Source organism: Hemitrygon akajei, chromosome 1 (genome assembly GCF_048418815.1).
Source record: "Hemitrygon akajei chromosome 1, sHemAka1.3, whole genome shotgun sequence".
Classification (NCBI taxonomy): domain Eukaryota; kingdom Metazoa; phylum Chordata; class Chondrichthyes; order Myliobatiformes; family Dasyatidae; genus Hemitrygon; species Hemitrygon akajei.
This window is the reverse complement of record NC_133124.1, coordinates 47,363,152-47,389,323: the sequence shown is the minus strand read 5'-3', so window position 1 is coordinate 47,389,323 and position 26,172 is coordinate 47,363,152. Positions and strand designations below refer to the sequence as shown.

Sequence of the window (26,172 nt, the reverse complement as noted above, 5' to 3'; positions counted from 1 at the left end):
TGTCTTATTCAAAGGGCAAGGCATCTCTACAACCCACACCTCCAATCTTAACTCATTGACTGGATCACCTGACTCCAAATAGCTTTTGTAGAAGGCATTACCCCAGAGGTTCACATACTTTTTTTGAACCTAGACTGTGATCGTATAAATGGTGCATTCAATAATGACGAGAAGTAGTACAATTGTTTACATGTTATTAGTTTAGGCAGATTATGTTTGTGTATTATTGTGACTTAGATGAAGATCATGCCACATTTTATGAGTAATTAATGGAGAAAACCAGATAATTGCAAAGGGTTCACAAACTTTTTCTTGCAACTGTATACTTCATTAGGAATTTGAGAAGATTTTATCGCACCAGACTCTGTCAAATTTCTACAGATGCTCCATGGAGCATTCTGGCTACATGCAGTTTTATCTGGTATGGAGCCTCCTGTGCACAGGACAGGACTGAAAGAGGCTACTGAGGACTGTAGACTCAGCAGGCTCCACAACATGGACACAAGCCTCCCCACCATCGAAGTTATCTTAAAAGGGTAATGCAAAGTGGGGGGTAAAGACCCTCAGGACTCAGAACATGCTCTCTTCTCATTTCTGCCATAAGGGATGTGGAACAGGAGACTGAAAACTTATCCAGTCAAATTATTTTTTTGTTTTTCACTGTACTGCTGCCAAAAAAAATAACAAATTCCAATACATATAATCAATACTAATAAATCTGATGCCAATTTTATCCCAACTTCCTAAGTTTCTAAGTATGGGAGAAGTATAATTTGCTTACAATGATCAACATGACTGGAGAACAGTGAACCATCTTGACCTGCTGGTGGGGCTGGTCAGTTAATAGCAGCTCAACTTTTAATCTGCTTCTGCACATTTTGTTGTTCAATCTCCATGACTGTCTTACAAAATATGATTGAATCACTGGAAACACCAAATAATCTTTTAGCAAAAAGCACCATCTGTACCATGCCTACAAACTAGCTTACTATAATTAGTTCCATAAAATGTATCCTAAAATGGTCAGTAATTACATTATTCCCAAAATATCAACTGATGGTCAGTACAAATATTCTATTTGAAAACAAAAACAAAGGAAATCACATTCATATGGTACCTTCACAAGTTTTGAACTCTTCACAACTAATTGAATATTTCTAAAACTCTAGCCATTTCAATAATTCAAGAAAACATAATAAAACAAAAATGTTCAGATAAACCAGTTTTAGTGATATTGGTTGAGAGATAAGAATCAAGGACTCATGCATTATTCCTTACACGCAAGTGTGGCATTCTTTTATATTCAGAGAGAGCAAACAGATTCTTAGTTAAAAATATCATCCAAATGCTTGCACCTTCAGCAGACCTTAGCAACATTTTACAAGGTGTAAATGTGTGAAATATCCAAAATGGTTGCAGCATTTGAAATATTACAAATTACCAGTGTATTAATTGGTAATTATGATGCTGCAAGTATAAAGGCACCTATTTAGAACAACAAAGAACTTAAGTTGTAGCTGTGGTTTACAATTATTACCCTCATGGTACTTCAGAGGTTCTTTGCAGCTTCAATAAACATAGCCATGAGACCCCACTAAATGGGTGTTTTATCATCCTTATGCCATGAAGACAATGGTACAAAGAGCATGGACACAAGCATGCAGCAGCAACTAATGACAATATTAGACAACAGAAACTTCCAACATAATAGTCAGCAACAAGATCTACATGCACAATTTATTTGATAAAGGGTCTAACACTGCATATTTTTAATGAATTAATTATTTTTAATGTTCAAATTTGTTTACTGGACTGATTTTGATTCAATGGACTGAATCCTGGGCATGGCAAAACTAGTAGATGGAGAGGTTGTGTTAATAATTCACTAAAAGTTTAGAAGACTGGGAAAGAATCTCATAGAAGTCTATAAAATTCTACCAGGAGTTCAAATCTAACAACTTCTTTATCCTGATGGTGGTGATTCATTACCATGGAAGGCTGTGGAGGCCAAGTCACTGAGTATATTTGAAGCAGAGGTTGATAGGTTCTTTATAAGTAAGGCAGTCAAAGGCTATGGGGAGAATACAGGAGAATGTGGTTAATAGGGATAATAATTCAGCCAAGATGGAATGGCGGAACAAACTCAGTGGGCCAAATGGCCTAATTCAGCCCCAATGTCTTATGATCTCATGCACAGATTATTTTGAACACAACTGCATATAACAAACCTTTCTGCTCAGTCCATACCACTATTCATGCTCAAAATAACTATTCCCTTCCAAGTGCTTACCCACCTTCAGAATCAGAATAAGGTTTAATATCACTGGCATATGTTGTGAAATTTGTTATATTGTTCTTCTTATATGTTACTATAGTGTTTGCCTCAAAAACCTTGTGATGACCTAATCTCCAAGAAGAATCTTCTTTATTCCATATTGGATTTCTTACAAAATCTTAATAATGGTCATTTAATAATACTTCATTTTATTTTGCCAAAATTAATTAAGAGTTTTAAAAGGGTTTTTAGATTATCCTTCAGCCTTTTTTTCAAGAGAAAGGCTCATTCTGTTCAATTTTATTTACCAGCCTCATTTCATCCACTGGACTGATTCCTGGGGATGGGGGAAAACAGCCATCTGGGGAGAGATTTGGTCAGTAAGGATCATATTCACTACAGTTTGAGGACTTGGAGCAGATCTCATAGAAATCTATAAAATCCTACCAGGAGTAAACTGATTACAGGAACTCTGCTCCTGACTTTCTGGAATCAGAGGCCACAGTTATAAACTAAGCTGTGAGTCATTTAATATTGAAATGATGAGAAATGTATTCTCCCAGTGAGCAGTGAATCTGTAGTAGACTTCTAATCACAGTAAGAAAATTTATCCAAATCATTAAAATAATAAAGGAGTTGGTAATTGCTAAATAAATCACAGGATCTTGAAAGCTGGGACAGGCTATTAGATTTGGATGACTGTATGGCACTGAAGACTTAAAAGGGCCATATTACATACTTCTGCTCCTATAACTCTATTTAGTATTATGTACCAATTCCTTTGCCTATCTGCCTTATTTAAATACTTATTCAAGTATATAAACTTTATTTCTCTTAATATATTTCATACTTTTTGGTATTACAATTAATTTTCATGCCAAATATGTCCATATCAAATGTTTAATATTTTCTGCTAAAAATTGCAGCTGTCTTCTGTGTTACCTCACCAATCATCTCTCTTTTCTAATTTTCTATCAGCTGACTCAGTAATGATGCATTTGATTCTTGTCTAAATCATAACAATTAACTGTGAATTATGGTGTCAACACTGATGTTTTTGGAACTTGTGTCACAGACTACAAAAGGTGAAAATAAGCAACTTTCTGCATGATTACTCCTTCAATCCAAATTAACCAATAAATTTCCAACCATGTTGATCAGATGATTCATTAAAGTACTAAATATATTCACCAAGCTGATCAACTTAGTTATTTACCATGTTCATTGACACTTTCTGGCACAAGTAACACTAAACACATTATCATGAATGTATTGAGGATCACCATTGACTTACTAAAATAAATTTGCAGTTTCTACCACATAAACACTATGGTACAAAAAAACAGGCCAGTAGTTAGATACTCTGTGATGAGTCACCTTCATCCTCTAAAGCTAGTTACAACTCGCAAATCTGGAGTGATCCGTGATTAGACTGAGGACCAACAACAAACTTTATTTCCTCTGGTAACATTTGTTTCAACATGTACACCACCATTGCTCTCATTAATATTTTGTTTTCCATCTTGCCTGCAGACATTAGTAATGATATCTGAACTCACCTCCTTAAATTCTGTAGTTCCCAGCAAAATTCCTATTTGCTCTACCTCTGTGGAATCTAAGTCTATCAGATCTCTTACAAATGGCAATAAAAGCTAATATTCTGATGGTAAACGTGCCTATACCTACAAATCATCACCCAAATGTTTCATTCTTGCCTTTTTGTCAACAGTATTATTCAATTAATTTGATTATGACCTGCTACAACAAGAGAACAATGTTATTTCTAACAACAGCTAGATTACCTCTAGATTCCATCATGGGTAAAAACCTCCTCATCACTGAGCATATTGACACAGAGCACCTTCACAGAAAAACAGCATCCATCATCAAAGACCACCACCATCCAGGCCATGCTCTCTTCTCCCTGCTACCATCAGGCAGTTGGTACAGGAGCCTCAGGACTCAGACCATCAGGTTCAGGACCAGTTATTACACCTCAACCATCAAGATCTTGAACCAGAGGGGATAACTTCTCTGACCTTCACTTGCCCCATCACTGAAATGTTCCCACAAGCTATGGACGCATTTTCAAGGACTTTTCACCACATGTTCTTCATATTTATTGTTTATTCAATTATTAATTAATTATTATTGTTACTTTTCTTTCTCCTCTTTCTTTTTGTATTTGCAGTTTGCTGTTGTTGGCAAATGGTTGTTTCTGTCCTGTTGGGTGCAGTTTTTCCACTAACTCTACTCATGTCTATTCTATTTGCTGTGATTGCCCACAAGAAAATGTATCTCAGAGTTGTATATGGTGATGTATATGTACTTTGATAATAGATTTATTTTGAACTTTGATATTCCGTTATATAGCATGGAAGCAAGTTCTTTAGCTCAAATTGTCAATGCTGCTAAGATGTCTATTTAAACTAATCCCATTTGGTATATATTTTCTAAACCTTTCCTATCCATGAACTTTAAATGTCACTTTTTTGTGCCTCTACCACTTCCTAAGGCAACTCGTTCCATACAGCAAACACCTCTCTTGGAAAAACTAACCCTTCAGATTCCCTTAAATCTCCTCACTTACTTATACCTATACTCTCTATGTTTTTTTAGCCTTTCCTACCCTTGGAAAAAGAAGTTACTATCTACCATTTCTATGTCATGCATAATTTTATAAGCCCCTTTGAGGTCAACCTTCACTCCACAGAAAACAGTCCCACCCTATCCAAACACCAACTCAAGCCTTCCAATCCAGGCAACATTCCTCCGAAACATTTTTGAACCCTTTCTAGAATAACCATATTATTCCTATAGCATAGCCACCAAAACTACATACCTTACTCCAAATATGGCCTAACAACAATTAGTAAACTGTAATGAGAAGTCCCAAACCCTATACTCATTGCCTTAGCCACTGAAGTCAAGTATACCACATGCCTTTGTCACCACTTGATCAACATGTGTTGAAATTTCCAGTCATTCACTCTGTATATAGGAACCTTGTTTAACTTCCCAAAATGCATCACTTAACACTTCATGGTGGTAGTTTTTTTTAAAATCAGCCATTCCCGTGCCTAATTTCCCAGTTGTTACCGCATTCTCTAGGCAGAAACATGTATAAGTCCGTAAAAGTAACCAGTGTGTTATGCAAGATACTATATTCTGAAGATGTACTTCAAGGCATTGCTTACACCTGAGCTCTATACCACATTAAGCAATGATCTCCTATGTCTCAGTTGTCTGCTTTATATCACCCAATGTCCTCTAAGTCCCCATACCTGGGGGCAAAGACTGTGAAATCTGTTAATGACTTAGAGCAGAAAGACAAACAGTTCCCTACATTGCATTGAGATAGCAGCAATTCATTGAAGATAAATTTGCCCGAATAAGACTAAAGATTAGTGCCAGTATTTTGTTGATTTCTATCACTAAAGCTCAGTTTCAACTGAGAATGCTTAATGAGCTTCGCAGAAATAGAGTTAAAACTACATTCATAATCTTCCATAACTTGATTAACTGGCAAAAAAGCCACCCATTGAATTAAAATTAAAAAAAAAAACGATCAAAAGAAATAACAGTTGAGCAGAACAAATACATTAAAAATCAAAAACATCAGATGCTGAAAATCTGAAATAAATATGGGAAAACTGCTAGAAACAGAGCATATCAGGCAGCAACTGTGAAAAGCACAAGAGTTAACACTTCAAACTGATGATTCATCATCACAATGCAAATATATTGATATCATTTCCATTATGCATGTCCTTACTTAACTGGTAATGCTTTAAGGAAGTGCAAGATCAGACTGAGGACCTGGAGGATGTTGCTGCTGACTGTAACACTTGGCGACAGCTGTGTAGGGATGGGGTTCGTATTCTGGAAATGGAAAGAACAACCAGAAGACAGCAGAAGAGAGCCAGGAGAAATGCAGCCATGGTTGCCATCACTACCACCACTACTATCACATTTACATGTCCCACCTGCAATAGAACTTGTGGGTCCAGGATAGGACTGTATAGTCAAAGATCTCACCATTAAAGGAGTGGATGTCGTCATCGGATTCCGATGGACAACTGAAGAAGAGGTAATCCTCAATACATACATCTCCCAAATGACTTATTATTTATTACTTAATCTTACTGTCCTTGTGATTCCTTAAGGTTGTTATCAGCAGGGATGGTAATGTGGATAAGCTCCGACTACCTATTAAATGCTCCCAATGGTGTGCCCCTCAAATGGCCTCTGACAACCAAGTCCAGCTCCTGGCCTTCATGTGTGGCTTTGGTACTAAGCCCAGTGGAACAGTTTCCACTGAAAGGAGAAGGGACAAAGGGGCAGAGGCAGCCCCTTAAGGTACTGGTACCTTAAAACCAATCACTTTGAGCAGATACGGCTCATTAGCCATGGCTGGCAGCTGATCCAGGAGAAAGAAAACTCTGACCCAAACCTCTGCTGCCTTGTAGCTATACACCTTCATGAGGAAAGCTTTGGAGTAAACCCTGAGGAAAAAACCCAGAGCTCGAGTCCCTAAAGCATTCGTATATTGAGTTCAATGTTGACTGGCGACTCCTGCAACACTGCTAGTGCAAAATTGGGTTTATTAGCTGCATGGAGAGGAACATCAGCTTGCTCTCCCTATTATACTGCCCTGGCTTGCATATTTAGAAGAAAGGACACAATATCCATGGTCAATCCTGACCAATGGGGGCGTCAAACTGTCCTTGTCCTGTATCAAAGAAATATCATCATCAGGTATCCACCATTGACACTGACACTCTTCTTGCAGCTTGCACTCAATGTCAACAAGACCATGGAACTGATTATAGATGTTAGGAAGAGAAAATTCGAGGAAACATACACCTCATTGAAGGTGAGGTGAAGTGCAAAGGGTGAGCAGTTTCAAGTTCCTGGGGAGAGGGGAGATCAACATCTGAGGATCTATCCTGGGCCCAAAATATTGATGCAATTACAAAGAAAGCATGACAGCAGCTATTATTAATTAGGAGTTTCAGGATATGTCATGTCACCAAAGACACCCATTAATTTCTACAGATGAACTATGGAGAGCATTCTAATTAGTTGCATCATCATCTGGTATGGGAGTGGGGAGGACACTGCACAGGATCGAAAAAATTCTGCAAAAAGATGTAAACTTAGACAGCTCCATCATGGGCACTAGACCCCCCCCCCCCCCCCCCCAGCATTGAGGGCATCTTCAAAAGGCAATGCCTCAAGAAGGTGGCATCACTCATTAAAAAGCCCCATCACCCAGGACATGTCCTCTTTCCATTGCTACCATCAAGAAGGTAGTACAGGAGCCTGAAGACACACATTCAGTGTCTCAGAAGTTTCTTTCCCTCTGCCATCACATTTCTGAATGGACAATGAACTCATGAGCACTATTCCCCACCCCTCTTTTTTCACTACTTATTTTATTTAATTTTCTTTTTTACATGTACATCTTATTGTAATTTATACTTTTATTATGTATTGCCATATGCTGTTGCCACAAAAACAAATTTCATAATGTATATATGATCATAATAGGATCAAATTCACCCTGTAATTTGAAAGGGAGAAGATAAAGTCAAATGTACAGTATCAGTATTGCGGTAGTGTAAAGGGAACTACAGAGGCACAAGAGGAGTGCTGGCCAAAGCTGACTTGAAAAGGACACTAACAGGGATGACAACAGAACAACAATGGCTGGAGTTTCTGAATACAATTTGGAAGGCGCAGGATAGATACATCCCAAAGATGAAGAAGTATTGTAAAGGGAGGATGAGTCAACATGTCGAGGGAAGACAAAAACACCATAAAAGCAAAGGGCACATAATAGAGCAAAAATTAGTGGGAAGTTAGAGCACTGGGAAACTTTTAAAAACTTACAGAAGGCAACTAAAAAGCCATAAGGACAGAAAAAATGAAATATGAAGGGAAGCTAGTCAATGATATCAAAGAGGATACCAGGTTTTTATTCAAATATATAAAGAGTAAAAGAGAGGTAATGGTGGATATTGGACCACTGAAAAATGATACTGGAAAGGTAGTAATGGGGAAAAAGAAATGGCGAAGGAAATTAACAACTATTTTGCATCACACTTCACTATGAAAGACACTAATAGTATGCCAGAAATTCGAGTGTCAGGGGGCAGAAGTGAGCTTTGTTGCTATTATTAAGGAGAAGGTGCTTGGAAAGATGAAAGGTTTGAAAGTAGATAAATCAACTGGACCAGATGGACTGCACCCCAGGTTTCTGAAGGAGGCAGCTGAAGAGATCTTGAAGACATAAGGAATGACAGACTCAAAGAAAAGTATGGCCAAGAAATAGGCCCTTTGGCCAATCCAGTCTGTGCTGAAACATTTAAATTGCCTAGTCCCATCTACTTGTACCTGGACTATTGTCCTCCATATCCCTGTCACCCGGTAACAATCCAAACTGCTCCTAAATGTTGAAATTGAGCTCTCATGTACCACTTGGCACCAGTGACATTGCAGGAGTTGCCAGAGCGAGGTTGAAGACAAAGTCAGACTGCCTTAGGGACTCCAGCTCCGGATTTGTCCTCAGGGTTTACTCCCTAAGTCTTTTCCATAAGTGGGTATGGCCGCAAGGTAGCAGAGTTTTGAAATCAGAGTTTTCCCTCTCTTAGATGGACTGCCTTCCCAGGCTGACAAGCTCTATCTCCTCGAAGCACTGGTTTTAAGGCACCAGGACCTGCCTTCGCCCCTTCTCCTGTCAGAAGAAACAGTTCCGCCGGGCTTAGAGGCTGAGCCACATGAGAAGGCCAGAAGCTGGACTTGGTTGTCAGAGGCTATGTGTGGCGCATGCTGTGAGGAGCACTTTCAGGTAGTGGGAGCTTGTCCCAACTACCACTCCTCGGCTTGATAATCTTGGACAGCCTGAGATACATCCTGGACATCAAGTGGACTAACCAAGTCACCAACAATGAGGTCCTGGCCTCCACCCAGATACCCAGCCTCTTCACCCTGCTCCAACAATGCCGTCTCCGCTGGCTGGGCCATGTACACCGCACGTCAGACGGGAGGATCCCAAAATACCTGCTGTATGGGGAACTGGCCTCCAGCAAGAGAGCACAAGGACGGCCCCATCTTCATTTCAAAGATGTCTGCAAGACAGACATGAAGCCACTGAACATGAACGTCGAGAGATGGGAGGACATTGCAAGCAATCGCTCTCACTGGAGGCTGGAACTACACAGAGGTCTAAACAAAGGAGAAGAGAAGCTGATGCTTGCTGCTGAAGAAAAGCACACTCACCAAAAAAAACATCACCAAGACAACAGCGGAGGACAGCGCCTTCAAGTGCAGTCGCAGCAGCCAAGACCGTCACTCCCGTCTGGGCCTCTACAGCCACAACAGACACTGCTCTACTAACACAGACTGAAGCAAGACTTTCTAGGCGCAGATCCATGGTCTCGCGAGACTAACGGATGCCAACACATGTACCACTTGCACTGTTAGCTCATTCCACACTCTCTTGATCCTCTGAATGAAGTTTCCCCTCATGTCCCCTTAGAGCTTTTCACTTTTCATCCTTAACCCATTACCTCAAGTTGTCGTTCCACATAACCTCAGTGGAAAAAGCCTGCTTGCATTTACTCTATATATACCCCTCGTAATATTACATACCTTTATCAAGTCAGCCCTTAATCTTCTACATTCCAAAGAATAAAATCTCATCCTATTCAATCTTTCCTCATTACTCAGGTCCTCCAGTCTTTCTATACTTTGATTTATGAAGGCCAATGTGCGCAAAGCTTTTTTTTTCACAACCCTATCTACCTGTGCTGCTCCTTTTAATGAATTATGGACCTGTATTCCAGATCCCATTTTTCTACTGCACCCCTCAGTACCCTACCTCAGTAGGTCTTACACAGGACCTACCCTGGATGGTCCTATCAGAGTTCAATATCCTATACTAGTCTGTACTAAATTCCATCTGCGATTTTTAGCTGACTTTTTCAGCTAGCCCAGACCCTGAAACATGCTCTGATAGTCATCTACACTCCCGATCCTGTTGTCATCCACAAATTTACTGCTCCAGTTAAACACATTATCATCCACATTGTTGTTATAGATGACAAACTACAATGGACCCAGCGCCAATCCCTGCAGCCCTCCCCTAGTTAAAGAGGCAGTCATCACTACCACTCTCTGGCTTCTCCCACAATGCCAAAGTCTAACTTAATTTACTACCTCATGAATGCCAAGCGACTGAACCTTCTTGTCCAAACTCTCATGTGGGACCTTGTCAAGTGACTTGCTAAAGTCCAGGTAAGCAACATCCACTGCCTTGCCTTCATCAAATTCTTGGTAACTTTCTCGAAAAACTCTCCAACTCTACAAGATCAGTTAGAGACAACCTACCAGGCACAGGGCCATGCTGACAATCCCTAATCAGTCCCTGTCTATCCAAATACTGATGTATCCAGTACCTTAGAATACCTTTTAATAATTTTTCACTACTGATGTCAGGCTCACAGGCCTAGCATTTCCTGGTTTATTTTTTGAGCCTTTCGTAAACAGCAGAATAACATTAGCTATCTGCCAATCCTCTGGTACTTCACCTGTCACTAAGGATGATTTATATATCTCAGTTAGGGTCCCTGCAATTTCTGCACATCCCTCAGATGAGCCAAAGAGACACCTCGTGAGGTCCTGGAGACTTATCCACCCTAATTTGCCTCAAGACAGCATACACATCCCCCTCTTCTGTAATCTGTATAGGGTCAATGATCTCCCTGCTGCATTTTCTCACATCTATATACTATGCCAGTCTCCTGAGTAAATACAGATGCTGAAAACCCATTTCTGACCTCCTCGATCACTTCTGTGTCACACAGAGATTACTATTCTGATCTTCCAGTGGAGGAATTTTGTCCTTTGCAATCCTTTTGCTCTTAACATATCTGTAGAATGCCTTAGGTTCTCCCTCACCTTGTCTGTTAGGTCAACCTCAAGCCTTCTTTTAGTCCTCCTGATTTCTTTCTGAAATGTTCTCTTGCATTTCTTACACTCCATTCATACCTCAATTCTTCCTATCTGACTATTCCTGCTATGCACCTCTTTTTTTTTCTTAACCAGAGCCTCAATATCTATTGAAAACCAAGGTTCCCTAAACCTGTTATTTTTTAACCTTTTATTCTGCCAGTCACATATCAGCTTTGTACTCTCAAAATTTTACCTTTGTAGACCTCCCACTTACCAAGTACACCTTTGCCAGAAAACAGCCTGTCCCAATCCACACTTGCCAGATCCTTACTGATACCATTAAGATTGGACTTCCTCCAACTTAAAATCTCAACCCATGGACCAGACTATCTGTTTCCATATTTATTTTGAAAATAATGGCACTATGATCACTAGATGCAATGTGTTCCCCTACACAAAATTGTCACCTATCCTGTCTCATTCCCTAATAGTAGATCAAGTATGACGTAAGAAAATTTCCTGAACACATTTAACAAACTCTATTCAATCCAGCCCGTTTACAGTATAGGAGTTGCAGTCAATATGTGGCAACTTAAAATCACCTATTATAATAACCTTATGTTTCAAGATTCATTTATTATTAAAGAATGCATAAATTATACCACCACGAGATTTGTTTGCTCGCAAGTGGTCACAAATAACCTGAAAGAACCCAATAAAATAAAATAAAATAAAAAGAGCAACAACTCGATGCACGAGAGAAAAAAAAATCATGCAAACAATTAAAGCGAACTATAACAGCACTCCAAACCAAAATTGAGTCCTCAGATCCGAACCCCAAAGCAGCCCAGAGTAGGTCCAAAGCCTTGCTTGTCAATTCATCATATTAGTGGACACGGAGTACAGCAGCCAGGGCAGTCTTCATAGCCTCAGCCACAGAGATGGGAATGACCATAGTGGAGCGTGAGCAAAATTGACCGTCGCCTCTGATCTGGGCTGGCGTTTAAATTGTCTAAACAGCACACTGTACCTTGCACTAGGACCCAGATGCAGTGAAAGGCTTGGGGCCTAGACCATGCCACCCAGCAACTTGCTCCAGGCCCAGATTCTGTCGCCAACTGCACCCCCCCCCCCCCCCCCCCAACTTCAGCTCAAAGCTGCTCTCAAGCTCTTCCAAAGGAGGAATCCCACCTTACACCTCGACCAGTTGAACGAGCACCGGAACTTCCCTGCCTGGGCCCCAATTCTTTCAGCGATCCAACCTTCCACCCGGGCTAGCTGTATAGGCATTGGAACTCCATCTGCAATGATTCTGCACCACCACATAAACTTGCCTTGCTATTGCTCACCCCTTCACAGTTTGCGACGATAATTTAACACAATTTACCACAGTAAAAGTATTTTTAGTGATGTTTTTAGTCGGATTTCTTTTCTTTTTGACTAACAGAAGCTGTCACACGTTCGGTAGCGCCATCTTAACCCGAACAGTCTGCAACATTCAGCGACCTCTCTACAAACTTGTTCCTCTAAATCCCATGGACTGTTGGGAGGCCTATAATATAACTCCATTAACATGGTCATACCTTTCTTATTCTTCAGTTCCACCCATAAAGCCTCACTAGATGTGTTTTCCAGTCTGTCCTGACTGAGCTCATCTCCCCCTTTAATCCCTTCCACTCTGTCACGTCTAAAACAACGGAACCCCTGAATAGTGAGTTGCCAGTGTTGCCGCACCTGCAACCAAGTCTCACTAATGGCTACAGTATCATAATTCCATGTGTTGATCCATGCCCTGAGCCCATCTGCCTTTCCTACCTTCTGATTCCTGACTTTAAGGTCTTAACAACATCTGTCTTCACAATCTCTCCACTATTAGTTTAAACTCCCCCTCCTCCCCCAGTACAGCACTAGCAAACCTTCCCACTAGGATATTAGTGCCCCTCCAATTCAGGTGCAAACTGACTCTTCTGTACAAGTCCCACTTTCCCTGGAAGAGAGCCCAATGATCCGAAAATCTGATGTCATTCCTCTAATACCAACTTCTTAGCCACGTGTTATGTTGTATGATATTCCTGTTTCTGGCCCCAATAGCACATGGCATAGGTAGATCCTGTGATCACAAGTCTGGAGGATCTGTCCTTTAACTTAGCACCTAATTCCCTGAAATCACTTTGCAGAACTCCTCCTACCCATGTCATTGATACCTACATGGACCACGATCTCTTGCTACTAAACATACCACTTAATGCTGAGGACATGATCTGAGATGTCCCAGTCCCTGGCAGCTAGATGGCAACATACCATCCAGGAATCCTGTTCTCGTCCACAGAACCGCCTTTCTGTCCAATAAATAATGAATCTTCTATCACCACAGTTCGCCTCGTCTCCCCACTTTCCTTCCAAGTCAGAGTCAGGCTCAGTGCCAGAGACCCGACCACTGTGACTTTCCTCTGCTAGGCCATTCCCCCCCCCCCACCCCACCAACAGTATACAAAGTGGTATAGTTGTTGTTGAGGGGGAATGGCCTCAAAGAGAGCTGTGTCGTCTTATGTTTTTGTTTATGCTTGTGTTTTTGGTTGCTGATTGGCCACTGCATAAAAATGCTGATTGACTACTGATCTTTCAAGAATGACTAGATTCTGGAATGGTTCCAGAGGAACGAAAAATTGCAAATGTCACTTCATTGTTTAAGAAGGGCGGGAGGCAAAAGAAAAGAAATTATTGGCCAGTCAGCCTGATTTCAGTAGTTGGAAAGATGTTGGAGTCCATAATTAAGGATGAGGTTTCAGAGTACTTGAAGGCACATGATAAAATAGGCCAAAGTCAGCGTGGTTTCTTTAAGAAGAAACCCTGCCTGACAAATCCGTTGGAAATCTTTGAGGAAACATCAGGCAAGATAGACAAAGGAGAGTCAGTGGATGTTGTTTACGTAGATTTTCAGAAGGCCTTTGACAAGGTGCCACACATGAGGTGGCTTAACAAGATAATAGCCTATGGTATTATCAGAAAGAAACTATGGATAGAAGATTGGCTGACTGGCAGAGGGCAAAGAGTGGGAATAAAGGGGGCTTTTTCCGGTTGGCTGTCCGTGACTAATAGTATTCCACAGGGGTTAGTGTTAGGACTGCTTCTTCTCATGTTATATGTAAATGATTTAGACAATGGAACTAATGGCTTGGTAGTCAAGTATGCAAGTAATACGAGGATAGGTAGAGGGGCAAGTAGTGTTTGAGGAAGCAGGGAAATTGCAGAAGGACTTACAGATCAGGAGAATGAGCAAAGAAGTGGCAAACGGAATATAGTCTAGAGAAGTGTATGGCCATGCACTACGGCAGAAGAAATAAAGGAGTAGTCTATTTTCCAAACAGGGAGAAAATTCAGAAATCAGTAGTGAGACGGACCTGGAAATCCTTGTGCAGTATTCCCTAACAGTTAACTTACGAGTTGAGTCGGTGGCAGTGCTACCAGTCATTCCATGTGGACTGGAATGCAAGACCTAGGATGTAATGCTGAGACTTCATAAGGCATTGGTCAGATCACACTTGGAGTATTGTGAGCAGTTTTGGGCCCCTCATCAAAGAAAAGATGTTCTGGCATTGGAGAGGGTCCAGAGGAAGTTCATCAGAATTATTTCAGGAATGAAAGGACTAATGTATGAGGAGCTTTTGATGGTTCTGGGCCTGTACTTGCGGGGGTTTAGAAAAACGTGGGGGTATCTTAATGATACCTATCAAATATTGAAAAGTCTGGATACAGTGGATATATGATGTTTCCTATAGTGGATGAATTTAGGACTTGAGGGCATAACCTCAGGTTAGAGGGACATCCATTTAGAACAGAGGTAGTAAGGAAGAATTTCTTCAGCCAGAGGGTAGTGAATCTGTGAAATTAATTGCCATGGGCTGCTTGGAGGCCAAGATATTGAGTATATTTGAAGCAAAGGTTGATAGGTTCTTGATTAATCAGGGTGTCTAAGATTACAGGAGAAGGCAAGAGAATGGGGTTGAAAGGAATAATAAGTCAGCCATGATGGAATGGTATAGAGACATTGGGCTGAATGGCATAATTCAGATCCCATCCCTTATGGTTTTATATGCCAGTGATATTAAACCTGATTCTGATTCAGTTGCCCCGTTAATGCATTCAGCTTGTTAAGATGCACAGGATTTTCTGTAATCTGCTGCTGCTGCTAGCAACAGAGCAAGGTTAAAAACCTGCTTCTGAAACATTGATAGGATCTTGGCAAAGCTTGGGACAAGCTTTGCTGGTTGGAAAAATTGAACTTGCTTTTTTAAATGTCTGTTATTCATAGACATTTATAGATTATTAACATTTTTAACTATATAAACTCTTTAAAATGCTTATAATCTAAACGAAGAATCATTTTCTAACTATTTTAAATTATCTTCTCCTTCATCTCCAAATCCTTTTTCCTACAATCCTCCAGTAAAATCAGTAAATCCTTGAATTGTATATTGGATATGACCTGGCAACGTATCCAACAGGCTATTTATAGATTAATGCATGTAAATAGCCAAATACCGATGATTATAATTGAAATTCCAGGCCCATTGAGTTCTTAATTGGACATTTTATTCCTTTCTCTGATAATGCTGTTGGAAATGAAACCCATAAGGTAAAATCGAGAGTAAACCAGGTCACAAATAGCTGCTACTCTCTGAAATCATCAGTGTAAATGTGACGCCATTAACAACCATGTAGCCATCACTAACAACAGCTTCCAAATTCATTACACACACACAAAAAAAAATCACATCAGGAATTTCCTTTGAGTTAGAGGCAAAAAAATGGCAGATAGTATTGATGCCACCCACCAAAAAATTTGTATCATAAATAGGTAGTCAAAACAGTTCAACTAATATCACTACTAGCCCTGTTTCATTCTGGTAGCACCAGGAATAAAATACAATAAAAGTGTAAATTAATTTACATATTTCAAATTTACAATAAAAGTGTAAATTAATCACATTTACAAACTTACAGTAAAAGTGTAAATTAATCACATTTGATCAGAAACTATTTCAATGTAAGCAGAATATTTACAGTCAACAAGGATTTTCACCATTAGGCAAATTACAGCTTCACAATTTGAGTTAAAAAATTCACATCACTTGTATTTCTAGCAATTTTCTTTCGAAAGCTTAAGAATTTATTTTCACATTTCAAGTAGTGTCCTACAGCCTACTTTGTGTCTGAATATCACATTGTCACCTTCTTTCACTCTGCATTATCACCCTTTATTTCTGTTACCACAGAGCTCCCTTTCTCTTTAATTTTACCTCCACAAGAGTTTTCCTTGCAACATTCCCCTATACCCTGTTTCTCTGCATCTTAAAACATACCAACAAAATTTCCAATCCTTAATAAAGCTCAGTCTGATAAAGCTTCACATATGCTAATGAGCATGGTGAGTTTCCAGCATTGTGTGTCTTCAATACAAATTCTGACACTGACCATCAACAAATTTTCAAATTAGTGAAAGGTTTGATGATCTTGCAATCAATTATTAGTAATCTTGGAATTTAACCAACAGATAAATTAAAATTATAAAATTTATCTGTTAAAAATCTTATGAAGCATGAGAACACTTGGTGCTAAAACTGCACCTTTATTAAATATGAGCTGATTTGTTTTCTTAAAATTAATGGCTATTAAAGAGATAACAGTGAAAAATTTGAAGAGAAGTATGAACTGAACATATAGTTAAAGCACTATCATACTTTGAGAAGCAACTTGTAGAGATCTGTTTTCTAAACTTATTTATTATCAAAGAAATTAACAACAGAACTTTTAGTGAAAGAGTGAGCAAGCAAAGGTGATCAGCTCCCAATTATTAATTTTATAACCAAACAGAATGCAGTCTACCACATATATAGATTAATTTCAAATATTGTTTCGAGGTTACAAAAATAGCACTTATTTTTAGCACCATCTTTTGTCAGTATGAAAGTAACATCTCTCCAATTTTTTACCATGTTTAAAATCTCATTAAATGGGATTTAATTTGAAAATGACTGACAACAATTGCAAAACAGCAAGGAATGGAGGCTCTGTATATTTCTAGCTGAGCTACTTTTGACCTATAAACGTTACAAAGATAGAACCTTAGAAACTATAGCAATTCCTTTTAATGACAACAGTCATGCTTCCAATTTTTACAAACAATTACACAATATAATTTTTTATACAGTCAATGTTTCATGGAAATAGCATTTCCTGAAAAAACCTTTTGCATTATTAGAAATGCAGAATTAAAAGGGCCACTATTATTAAAAACTAATTAATATCCAATGAGAAATATTTTACAGTTAGAATCTTATGAGTGAAAAAAACATTTTAAATCTGAACAATATTATTCTTGTTGAGTGCTATTTCTCTGCTAAGATTTAATTATATTTACGATACGACTTCTATCTTTACTTCAAGTTGGTGTTGGAAAATTACAAATCAATAAACACATTTCAAAAGCTGTGAAGTTAAAAACAGATTCTGTCCTATTATTCTCAACTAGTAAGCATTAATGAGTAATATAAAACATTCAAATTGCCAAACTGAATATTCACCTTGATATGAAAAACTTACCAATAGGAAGATCAAAATGTTGTGATGAATTGGGAGAACGACAATTTTGGTAATTTTGTGACTTACCTGCATGTCTACCATTACGTCTCCTATGGTGGGGGAGTCTAGGACCAGAGGACACAGACTCAGAATAGAGGGGTGTCCTTTTAGAATGGAGATGAGGAAGAATTTCTTTAGCCAGAGAGTGGTGAAGCTGTGGAATTTGTTGCCACAGGCAGCTGTGGAGACTAAGTTTAATGAATATTTAAGGATTGATAGATTCTTGACTAGTCATGGCATGAAGGGATATGGGGAGAAGGCAGGAAATTGGGGCTGAGAGAAATAATGGATCAGCCATGATGAAATGGGGGAGCAGACTCAGTGGGCCAAATGGCCTGATTCTGCTCCTGTATTTTATGGTCTTATAGTCAGGATTAAGAAAATGTTGCCCTGGGGATATCCTCAGGGCAATGGATGTCTAAAATTCCCTGCAACAGTCCAAAAGGATTGTTGCACAAGGAATGATGTTGTCATGCACATGGTGAATAATGACTGAAAGAGCCGAATCAATTTCACAGTTAACATGATTTTACCCATAAATGATCAAAAATGCATAGTAGTGAAATGAAAACATCTCTATGCAACCAATTTTTTTCGGCTGATGAGCATTAGGAAATCTACAACTTGCACAACAATAAATGAAAATCAAAACAAAAGCCGTAATCCAAAGTAAAAATATACAATGCTGGAAACACTCCAATCAGGTACTATTCATGGAAGCTGGAATAATGAACATTGAACATTTCACCCTCAGACCTATTTCAGAATTGAAAAAGAGAGACAAGTTATTTTTCAGTAGCAGAGAAGGTGAGCAGTGATGGACAGAACAAAGGGAATATTTCTGATTGAATGAAACCAAATGACTTAAAATGGAGTTAGAAAGCCACCAGCTTTTCTTTGCCAGTATTACATAATATCAAGACTTTGGTGCTTGAACCATGGCTTCTCCTCTACCATAGTGGACAGAACTTTTGCCCCCACCTTATTCATTTCCCACACCTCTACTCCCAGCCCCTCTCTTTCTGAACAAAATTTAAAAAACAGACCATTCCTAGTCCTCAGCAACTCTAAACAGGTTCTGCATTCAATGGATTATAATTTGCAATTTCTGCCAGCTCCACCAATACCCACCATAACAAACACATACTACACACTCCCTCCACACTATCCTTTCAGCTTTTCAAAAGGGTCCTTTCATTAGCAAACCCCTGGTCTGTTCGTCTGTCCTCACCAATGACTTCCCTTTTTATGTCATTTATCCATGCAAGTCCAAAAGACACATTACAACCTTTCATCTCTTGTCGTCCCACCATTCAGGAACTTGTATTCTCCCTTTCCCCATTCTGATAAAGGTTCAAAGACTAAAACACAAGCTGCTTCTCATTCCCCAGAAGCTGACTGACCGACTGAGTGTTTTTAACATAATGTTTTTATTACAGAATGAACACATTGGGTTATTCCATATTCTATAATGGACATCAGCAAGTTCTTGTATTAATTATTAACACAAGAACCGCTGGACAAACTATTAGACTAAGGTCACCTTCTATTATTCCAATGGCCGCACAATACAAGTGCTGTCAACGCATAGTAATCAAACTTGGTCCACTGCAAAAAAATTTCTTTGAGGCAATGAAATCCCTGTGAATCAAAGGTCCAACTACCTATTCCTCTGAGCACAATGGAGGTACTAGACATTACATAGCAAATGTTTCAATGTTTTCCAATTTTTTAAATCTGAAATAAAAAGCCATTAGCTTACTTCTGAAAGAATCAATACCAATTTCCCCAAGCGACCAGTCTTTCAAATGTAATACTTACTTTCTAAAACATTGCTTTATTAATAAATTTCTAATTTATACTTTTAATCGTAACATTTCACTCCCACAATCTTTTCAGGTGCAGCCATTTTCTGAATCTACTTCTTTCTGAACCAATCCTAAAGTTACAGTTAGGTTCTCTAATTACTGGAGATATGCCATTTTACCAAAATACCACAAGAATTCCACCCACCTCACGAGCAGTATCTAATTCAAGTCCCTCACCCAAACTGCAAGAAAGCTAAAGCTTACCGAAACATTTAGAGATATCACATTATAAATATTAGATTTTACAATAATGATCACTAAAATCATATTACAGTTTTACAGTCTTATAATAACTGGAATTCAAATTTTAAAATGGAACCTGAAAAAGATAAAATTTAATTACCTAAAATTAAGCCCACCATTGTACTCAAATAGCCAGTTCCACTGCCAAGGTTCAGGAAAGACAATCCTGGCTTAAGTTTTAGTGCTTCCATAACTTCAGAGTAGATACAAGGTGCTGATAGGTGTATGTTGCCATGCTTCCAAGCCAAATCCTTATAAGCATTGTCCCTATATCCCTCCAAATAATAATCTGCACGATCGATGGCCCTGAAGGCTTGTTCCACTCTCTCAGTACGAATGTACTGGGCCTCCTTTAAGTTGTCAATTAAATCATCATTGTCTTCACCAGCACTGACAGCTCCTCCCATGGTATCTTGTATCAGGAAATCAGATCAGACCCACGAAATGTTAGAATGCAGTGTACAATGGATAATGCATGAGCAGATGATGGTAACAGTGTATCACTTCACCAATGTGGATATTAGGGCCTTAGTACAGCATTGCAGTACCATAACAGTGCATTTCGTAGACACCTGCAAAAGACAATTGCAGTACAAGAAAATGAATAATGCAATTAAAGGCATTCACTTCACAACAAAGGATAAGGGACATTCTCCAAACCCAAATTCAATCTAGACATCAACATCTTCTATGATTTTTCTTTAAACCTCTCACCTTATTGCTTATGACGAGGTGCAATACGTAAATAAGAAAGCCTATGTAGCTGGAGACAATTTGGAAGGGTTGATACACAGGTAGCTGAAAGAATGGAGATTTTGGGGATGCAGGAATGGTGGAGTTGAGTCTAGGAGACAAAGATCTGCAGCAAAATAAGATCAGGTACAGATGGCTATCAAGCAAAACGCCGTCACTTGATATCCTTATCCTCCTGTACCAGATCTTTTGCTGCAAATCTGTAAGTGGAAGGTAGCAGGTCGGCCAGCAGAGCATTGAATTAGTAAGGGATAAGAATGTCAAAAGCACGCCTGTGGACTTCAGTGGCAGACTTTGTGAAAGAAGAATTATCAGATAGCAAAGAATGTAAATCTTTGTGATGAGAAGGATATAGATCATCTGCTCAATTCAGGGTCAAACAGGATACTGAGATAATGAACAATCTACAACAGTGGCCAAGGTACCAGTGACACAATACTAGAATTTTCAGTCAGAGAAATAATAGCTTCACTTTGTAATAGGTGGCTGTAGGAAATTGCAGTTCATCGTGTAGCATTTGTTTGATTGTCAGCATTACAGCTTCTCGGCAGTAGCGAGTTCAAGAAAACTGATGGGAAAATAACATTCAGGAGTGTCATCAAAGCAAGCTTTGATGTGAACTTAGACCTCAAGATTTAAGAAAATTCATAAATCAAACTCAGGAATCTTAGCCAGTTTTCTCTACAGACTGATTCATCAAGAAAAGACATGCTAACAGCTTTGGCTGCTATTGTAGGCTTAGAAATACCCCTCTTAAAAATACAATTCCTGAAATAACAGCATGTTCTTAACTTGTATTGAAGTATATCAATGAATGTTCTTTTAAACAAATAATTGACTCAAAGCTATTTTGACAGCATTATAAAATTTGTACAATTTTTCTGCTGAAATCTTTAAAAAAATTATAGAAATATATTTTCCAAATCTTATCTTTGAAGGTATTTTCCCAAAAACTACTCACAATATATGGACATCATTGGCAACGTTATTATGTTCTGCCCATCATTAAATGCCCCAAAAATGATGAGGCAATTAAGAGTGAACTTTGTTACTGTGGGTCGGCAGATTATGTAAGTATGAATGATATCCTTTCCTCCAAGAGATTAGAGCACCAAATAGGATTTTAATGACAATCCAAGAGCTTCCTGGTTACTGTTACAAAGACGAGCATTGTTTAAACAAAGCCCAGATTTATTTAAATTCCCTTACTGCCTTTCTGGGATTCAAAACATTTCCCTGGGTCAGCAACGGACCCTGTTGCTACTCCACTAATTTATCCACTAAACTTCAATGCACTTCTGGCTTACATGTGAACATTCTAATACAAATACCTGGTGATGATACCAATATAAGCAGCAAGAGAATAATATTCTACAGATGCTTATAATATCCTAGACCTATCATAGCCACAGGGAACAAGAAGATGACCTGACAGAGCCCAGAGTGACAAGAGCAGACCTCAAACTTCATATTCTGAGGCACTATCAAAAACATACTAATATCAGCTTGCTGAATGGCAAAGACTTTTAAAGATATTTCAAATGATTCTGATAATGAGAAACATTTAAAAACAACCCAAGCTTTTTTTAAACCAAAAAAATCAATTGATTGAAACACAAAACAAACAAAATCTTAATTAAAAAGGCTGAAATTATAACAAATACTTAACATGGATAAGGTTAACTTTCATCTACCCACCAACCTGTAAAGCTGCTGGCAGAATGTGAAGTGTATATGGACCTCCAATGTTCCACCACCACACAAGATAGTCTATACTGAGTTAAGATCAAATGGTTCAAATGTGTCAACATCAGGACTCTAAACTTTTTTTTTCACCCTGCACTGAAGTTTTAAACATGCTGTCACAAACATTTAATAGTAAATAGATAGCTGAGATTTTACAGGCTATGAGTCAACCCAACTCTTCCAATCATTTTATTCCACTTTAGTAAATTGGAGTTACCTCAAAACTGATTGCATCTTGCTCAAAGAAATAGTGTCAATCAAATACCAGCACCAGTCATGTGACAGGTTAGCCTTGTCTACAGATAACCCTCATTAATTAAAAACAAACACATAATCAAACTGCTTCTTGATGAAAGCAAAGTGTTCAACAAAGTGTTGGCCAGAATTCATTGTAATAGAACACAGGCAGGGATGACAGCAGAGCAGCAATGGCTGGAATTTCTGGAAGCAATTCAAAAGGGACAGGATATATACATCCCAAAGAGGAAGAAGTATTCTAAAAGTAAGAATGCACATCTATGGATTACAAGAGAAGTCAAAGCTAACATAAAAGCCAAAGAGAGGGCATACAATAAAGCAAAGATTAGTGGTGAGTTAAAGGATTGGGAAGCTTTTGAAAACCAACAGAAGGCAACTAAAAAAGTCATTAAGGTAAATATGGAATACAAAAGTAAGCTAGCTAATAATATTTAATAAGATAACCACAAATTTCTTCAGATATATGAAGTGTAAAAGAGAGGTGGCAGTGGATATCGGACTGCTGGAAAACGATGCAGGAGAGGTAATAATTTGTGACAAAATAGCTTCTGTTATGAAGGATGAACAACTCTGATGGGCAGAAGGGTACAGAGTTGCCCATGTCCCCCTCCCCTGGGAGAATTACAAACCGTTATTGTTGCCATGCTGCTAATGAGAGAGAGAGAGAGCGAGATGGAACAAAAACATACTCGGACTGGAACATTTGCTTCAGATAAGGGAGAGATAACACAGGGAGGAAGAGACTTGTTGTTCCACCATATTATGACTCTTGTAAGACTTACGGTTCTGGAGAGGGATGTTTACTTGGTACTATTCTGTTCATTAAAATTCCTCAGTGGACAGCCGGGGTGGGCTGGTTTGATGGACTAAGCCATTCAAAACTGATTGACACCTGAGACCCCGTGAGTAGGGATAAAAGTGAGGTCTGGGGAGACACGGCTCAGACACACCAGCAGATGCACCGAGAGACACACTAGTGAGCACTGTTTAAGTGTTGGAACCCACGAGAAAAGTGTGGGGCATCGAAGACCGAACGAAGGATCGGTCAATTTGAACTCACAGTATTTATAGTGAGGCCGGTGGGGGCTTGTGTGTGTGTCCACCCTTGCCTGGGTGACGAGTCCACCACAGAAGAACGGTCTAGCTAAAGGACAGAGGGGTCATACCTGAATGGCCACAACAACACATCAACGGATCAAGAAAGTAAAGGAAGGTTTGCAAGACAATAGCTGTTACTATTTGCTCGCTCTCTCTCTCTCTCTCTCTCCAACAATTACAATACATCGACCAACAACTACCTCAGCCTGTATGAACTGAACTGAACTTTATACTCACATATGTCAATTCAGTATCCCCTAGACAACGATAGAGCTTGTTTATTATTAATTATTATTATACCCACACTTCTAGGTTTAGTATTGCTAATGTGTATTATCTGCATATTTGCATTGTTGATATTTATTTGTATATTTTACTAATAAACACTGTTTTGAAAATAGTACCAGACTCCAACGGATACTTCTATTTTTGCTGGTAAGAAACCCAGTTACGGGGTATGTAACACTTCAAACTCAAAAAGTATTTTGAGTCAGTCTTCACTGTGGAAGACACTAGCAGTATGAAGTTCCATGAGTCAGTGGCCATAAAGTATGTGAAGTTACCATAACTAGAGGGAAGGTTCTTAGGAAAGTGAAAGGTCTGAAGGTAGCTAAGTCACCCAGACCAGATGGTGTACACCCGAGAGTAATGAAAGAGGTGACCGAAGAGATCATGGAGGCATTAGTAATGGTCTTTCAAGATTCACTAGATTTTGGAATGGTTCCTGAAGACTTGAAAATATCGCAAATGTCACTCCACTTTTCAAGAAGGGAGAGAGGCAGAAGAAAGGAAATCTGACCTTAGTGGTTGGGAAGACATTGGAGTCGATTATTAAGGATAAGGTTTCAGGGTATTTGGAGGCACATAATAAAACAGGCCATGGTTAGCATGGTTTCCTCAAGAGAAAATCTTGCCTGAGAAATTTGTTGGATTCTTTGAAGAAGATTCTTTAGATTCCTTGAAGAGGATAGACAAAGGAGAACCAGTTGATGTTGTGTATTTGGATTTTCAGAAGGACTCTGACAAGATGCTGCACATGAGGCTGCCTAACAAGCTACAAGCCCATGATATTACATGAAAGATTCTGGCATGGATAAAGCAGGGGCTGGTTGCAGCAGGAAAAGTGAGCGAATAAAAGGAGAGAGACTTTTTGGCTGGCTACCGGTGACGAGTGGTGTTCCACAGGTGTCTGTTTTGGGACCAATTCTTTTTATGCAATATGTCAATGATTTGAATGATGGAATTGATGGCTTTGTTGCAAAGTTTGCAGACAGTATGAAGTAGAGGGACGGGTAGTTTTGAGGAAGCACAGAGGCCACAGAAGGACTTATAGATTAGGAAAATGGGAAAAGAATTGACAGATGGAATATACTGTCTGGAAGTGTAGAAGAAGTAAAAGGGCTGACGATATTCTAAATGGAGAGAAAATAAAAAAACACTGAAACCCTAAGGGACATGAGAGTCCCTGTGCAGGATTCCGTACAGATTAATTTACAGATTGAGTGTGTGGTGAAGAAGGCAAATGCAACGTTAGCATTCATTTTAAGAGGGCTACAGTATAAAAGCAAGGATGCAATGTTGAGACTTTTTAAAGCATGGTGAGGCCTCACTTGGAGGATTGTGAGCAGGTTTGGGCCCCTCATCTTAGAAAGAAGGTGATGAAACTGGAGAAGATTCAAATGAGGTTCACAAAAATGATTGCAGGATTGAATAGCTTGTCATTTGAGTGTCTCATTACTCTGGGCCTGTATTCATTAGAATTCAGAAGAATGAAAGATGACCTCATTGAAACCGAGCAAATGAGTGAGCGAAACTGAGAGGATGTTTCCTATGGTGGGAGAGTCTAAGACCAGAGGACACAGTCTTAGAATAGAGGTGAGGAGGAATTTTGTTAGCCAGAGAGTGAGGAATCTGTGGAATCCTTTGCTAAAGGCAGCTGTGGAGGTGGTCTTTATATATATTTAAGGCAGAATTTGATAGATTCTTGATTGGTTAGGGCATGAAGGGATATGGGGAGAAGGCAGGAGACTGGGGCTGAGAGGAAAATTGGATTAGCCATGATGAAATGGTAGAGCACACTTGATGAGCCAAATTCTGCTCCTATGTCTTATGGTAAGCGATACAAGTAAAACTCTAAATAATCTCAGGGCTTTCTCATTACCAAAGGCAAGATCACTTTCAGTCAAATAACTTGGAATGCCTATCTTTCTGCATTGAAAGTAGAGAAGATTACCCTCACATAAAACTGATTTAATTTAATTTAAAAACAAAGGTATACCATTCAAGATTTACCTAAATCTCTGAGCCCTGAAAACTTCTACCACTGATCTA

General features: G+C 39.1%; 1 protein-coding gene across 1 annotated transcript in view; it reads right to left on the bottom strand.

Annotated features, from left to right (window-relative positions):
• Positions 1 to 26,172, bottom strand: part of pcmtd1 (protein-L-isoaspartate (D-aspartate) O-methyltransferase domain containing 1) — a 91,294-nt gene that overhangs the window by 49,174 nt on the left and 15,948 nt on the right. The window contains exon 2 of the mRNA XM_073042553.1: positions 20,087 to 20,558. Coding sequence (XP_072898654.1) covers positions 20,087 to 20,393 — 307 coding nt within the window. The 5' untranslated portion in view covers positions 20,394 to 20,558. The remainder of the gene's footprint in view (positions 1 to 20,086; positions 20,559 to 26,172) is intronic.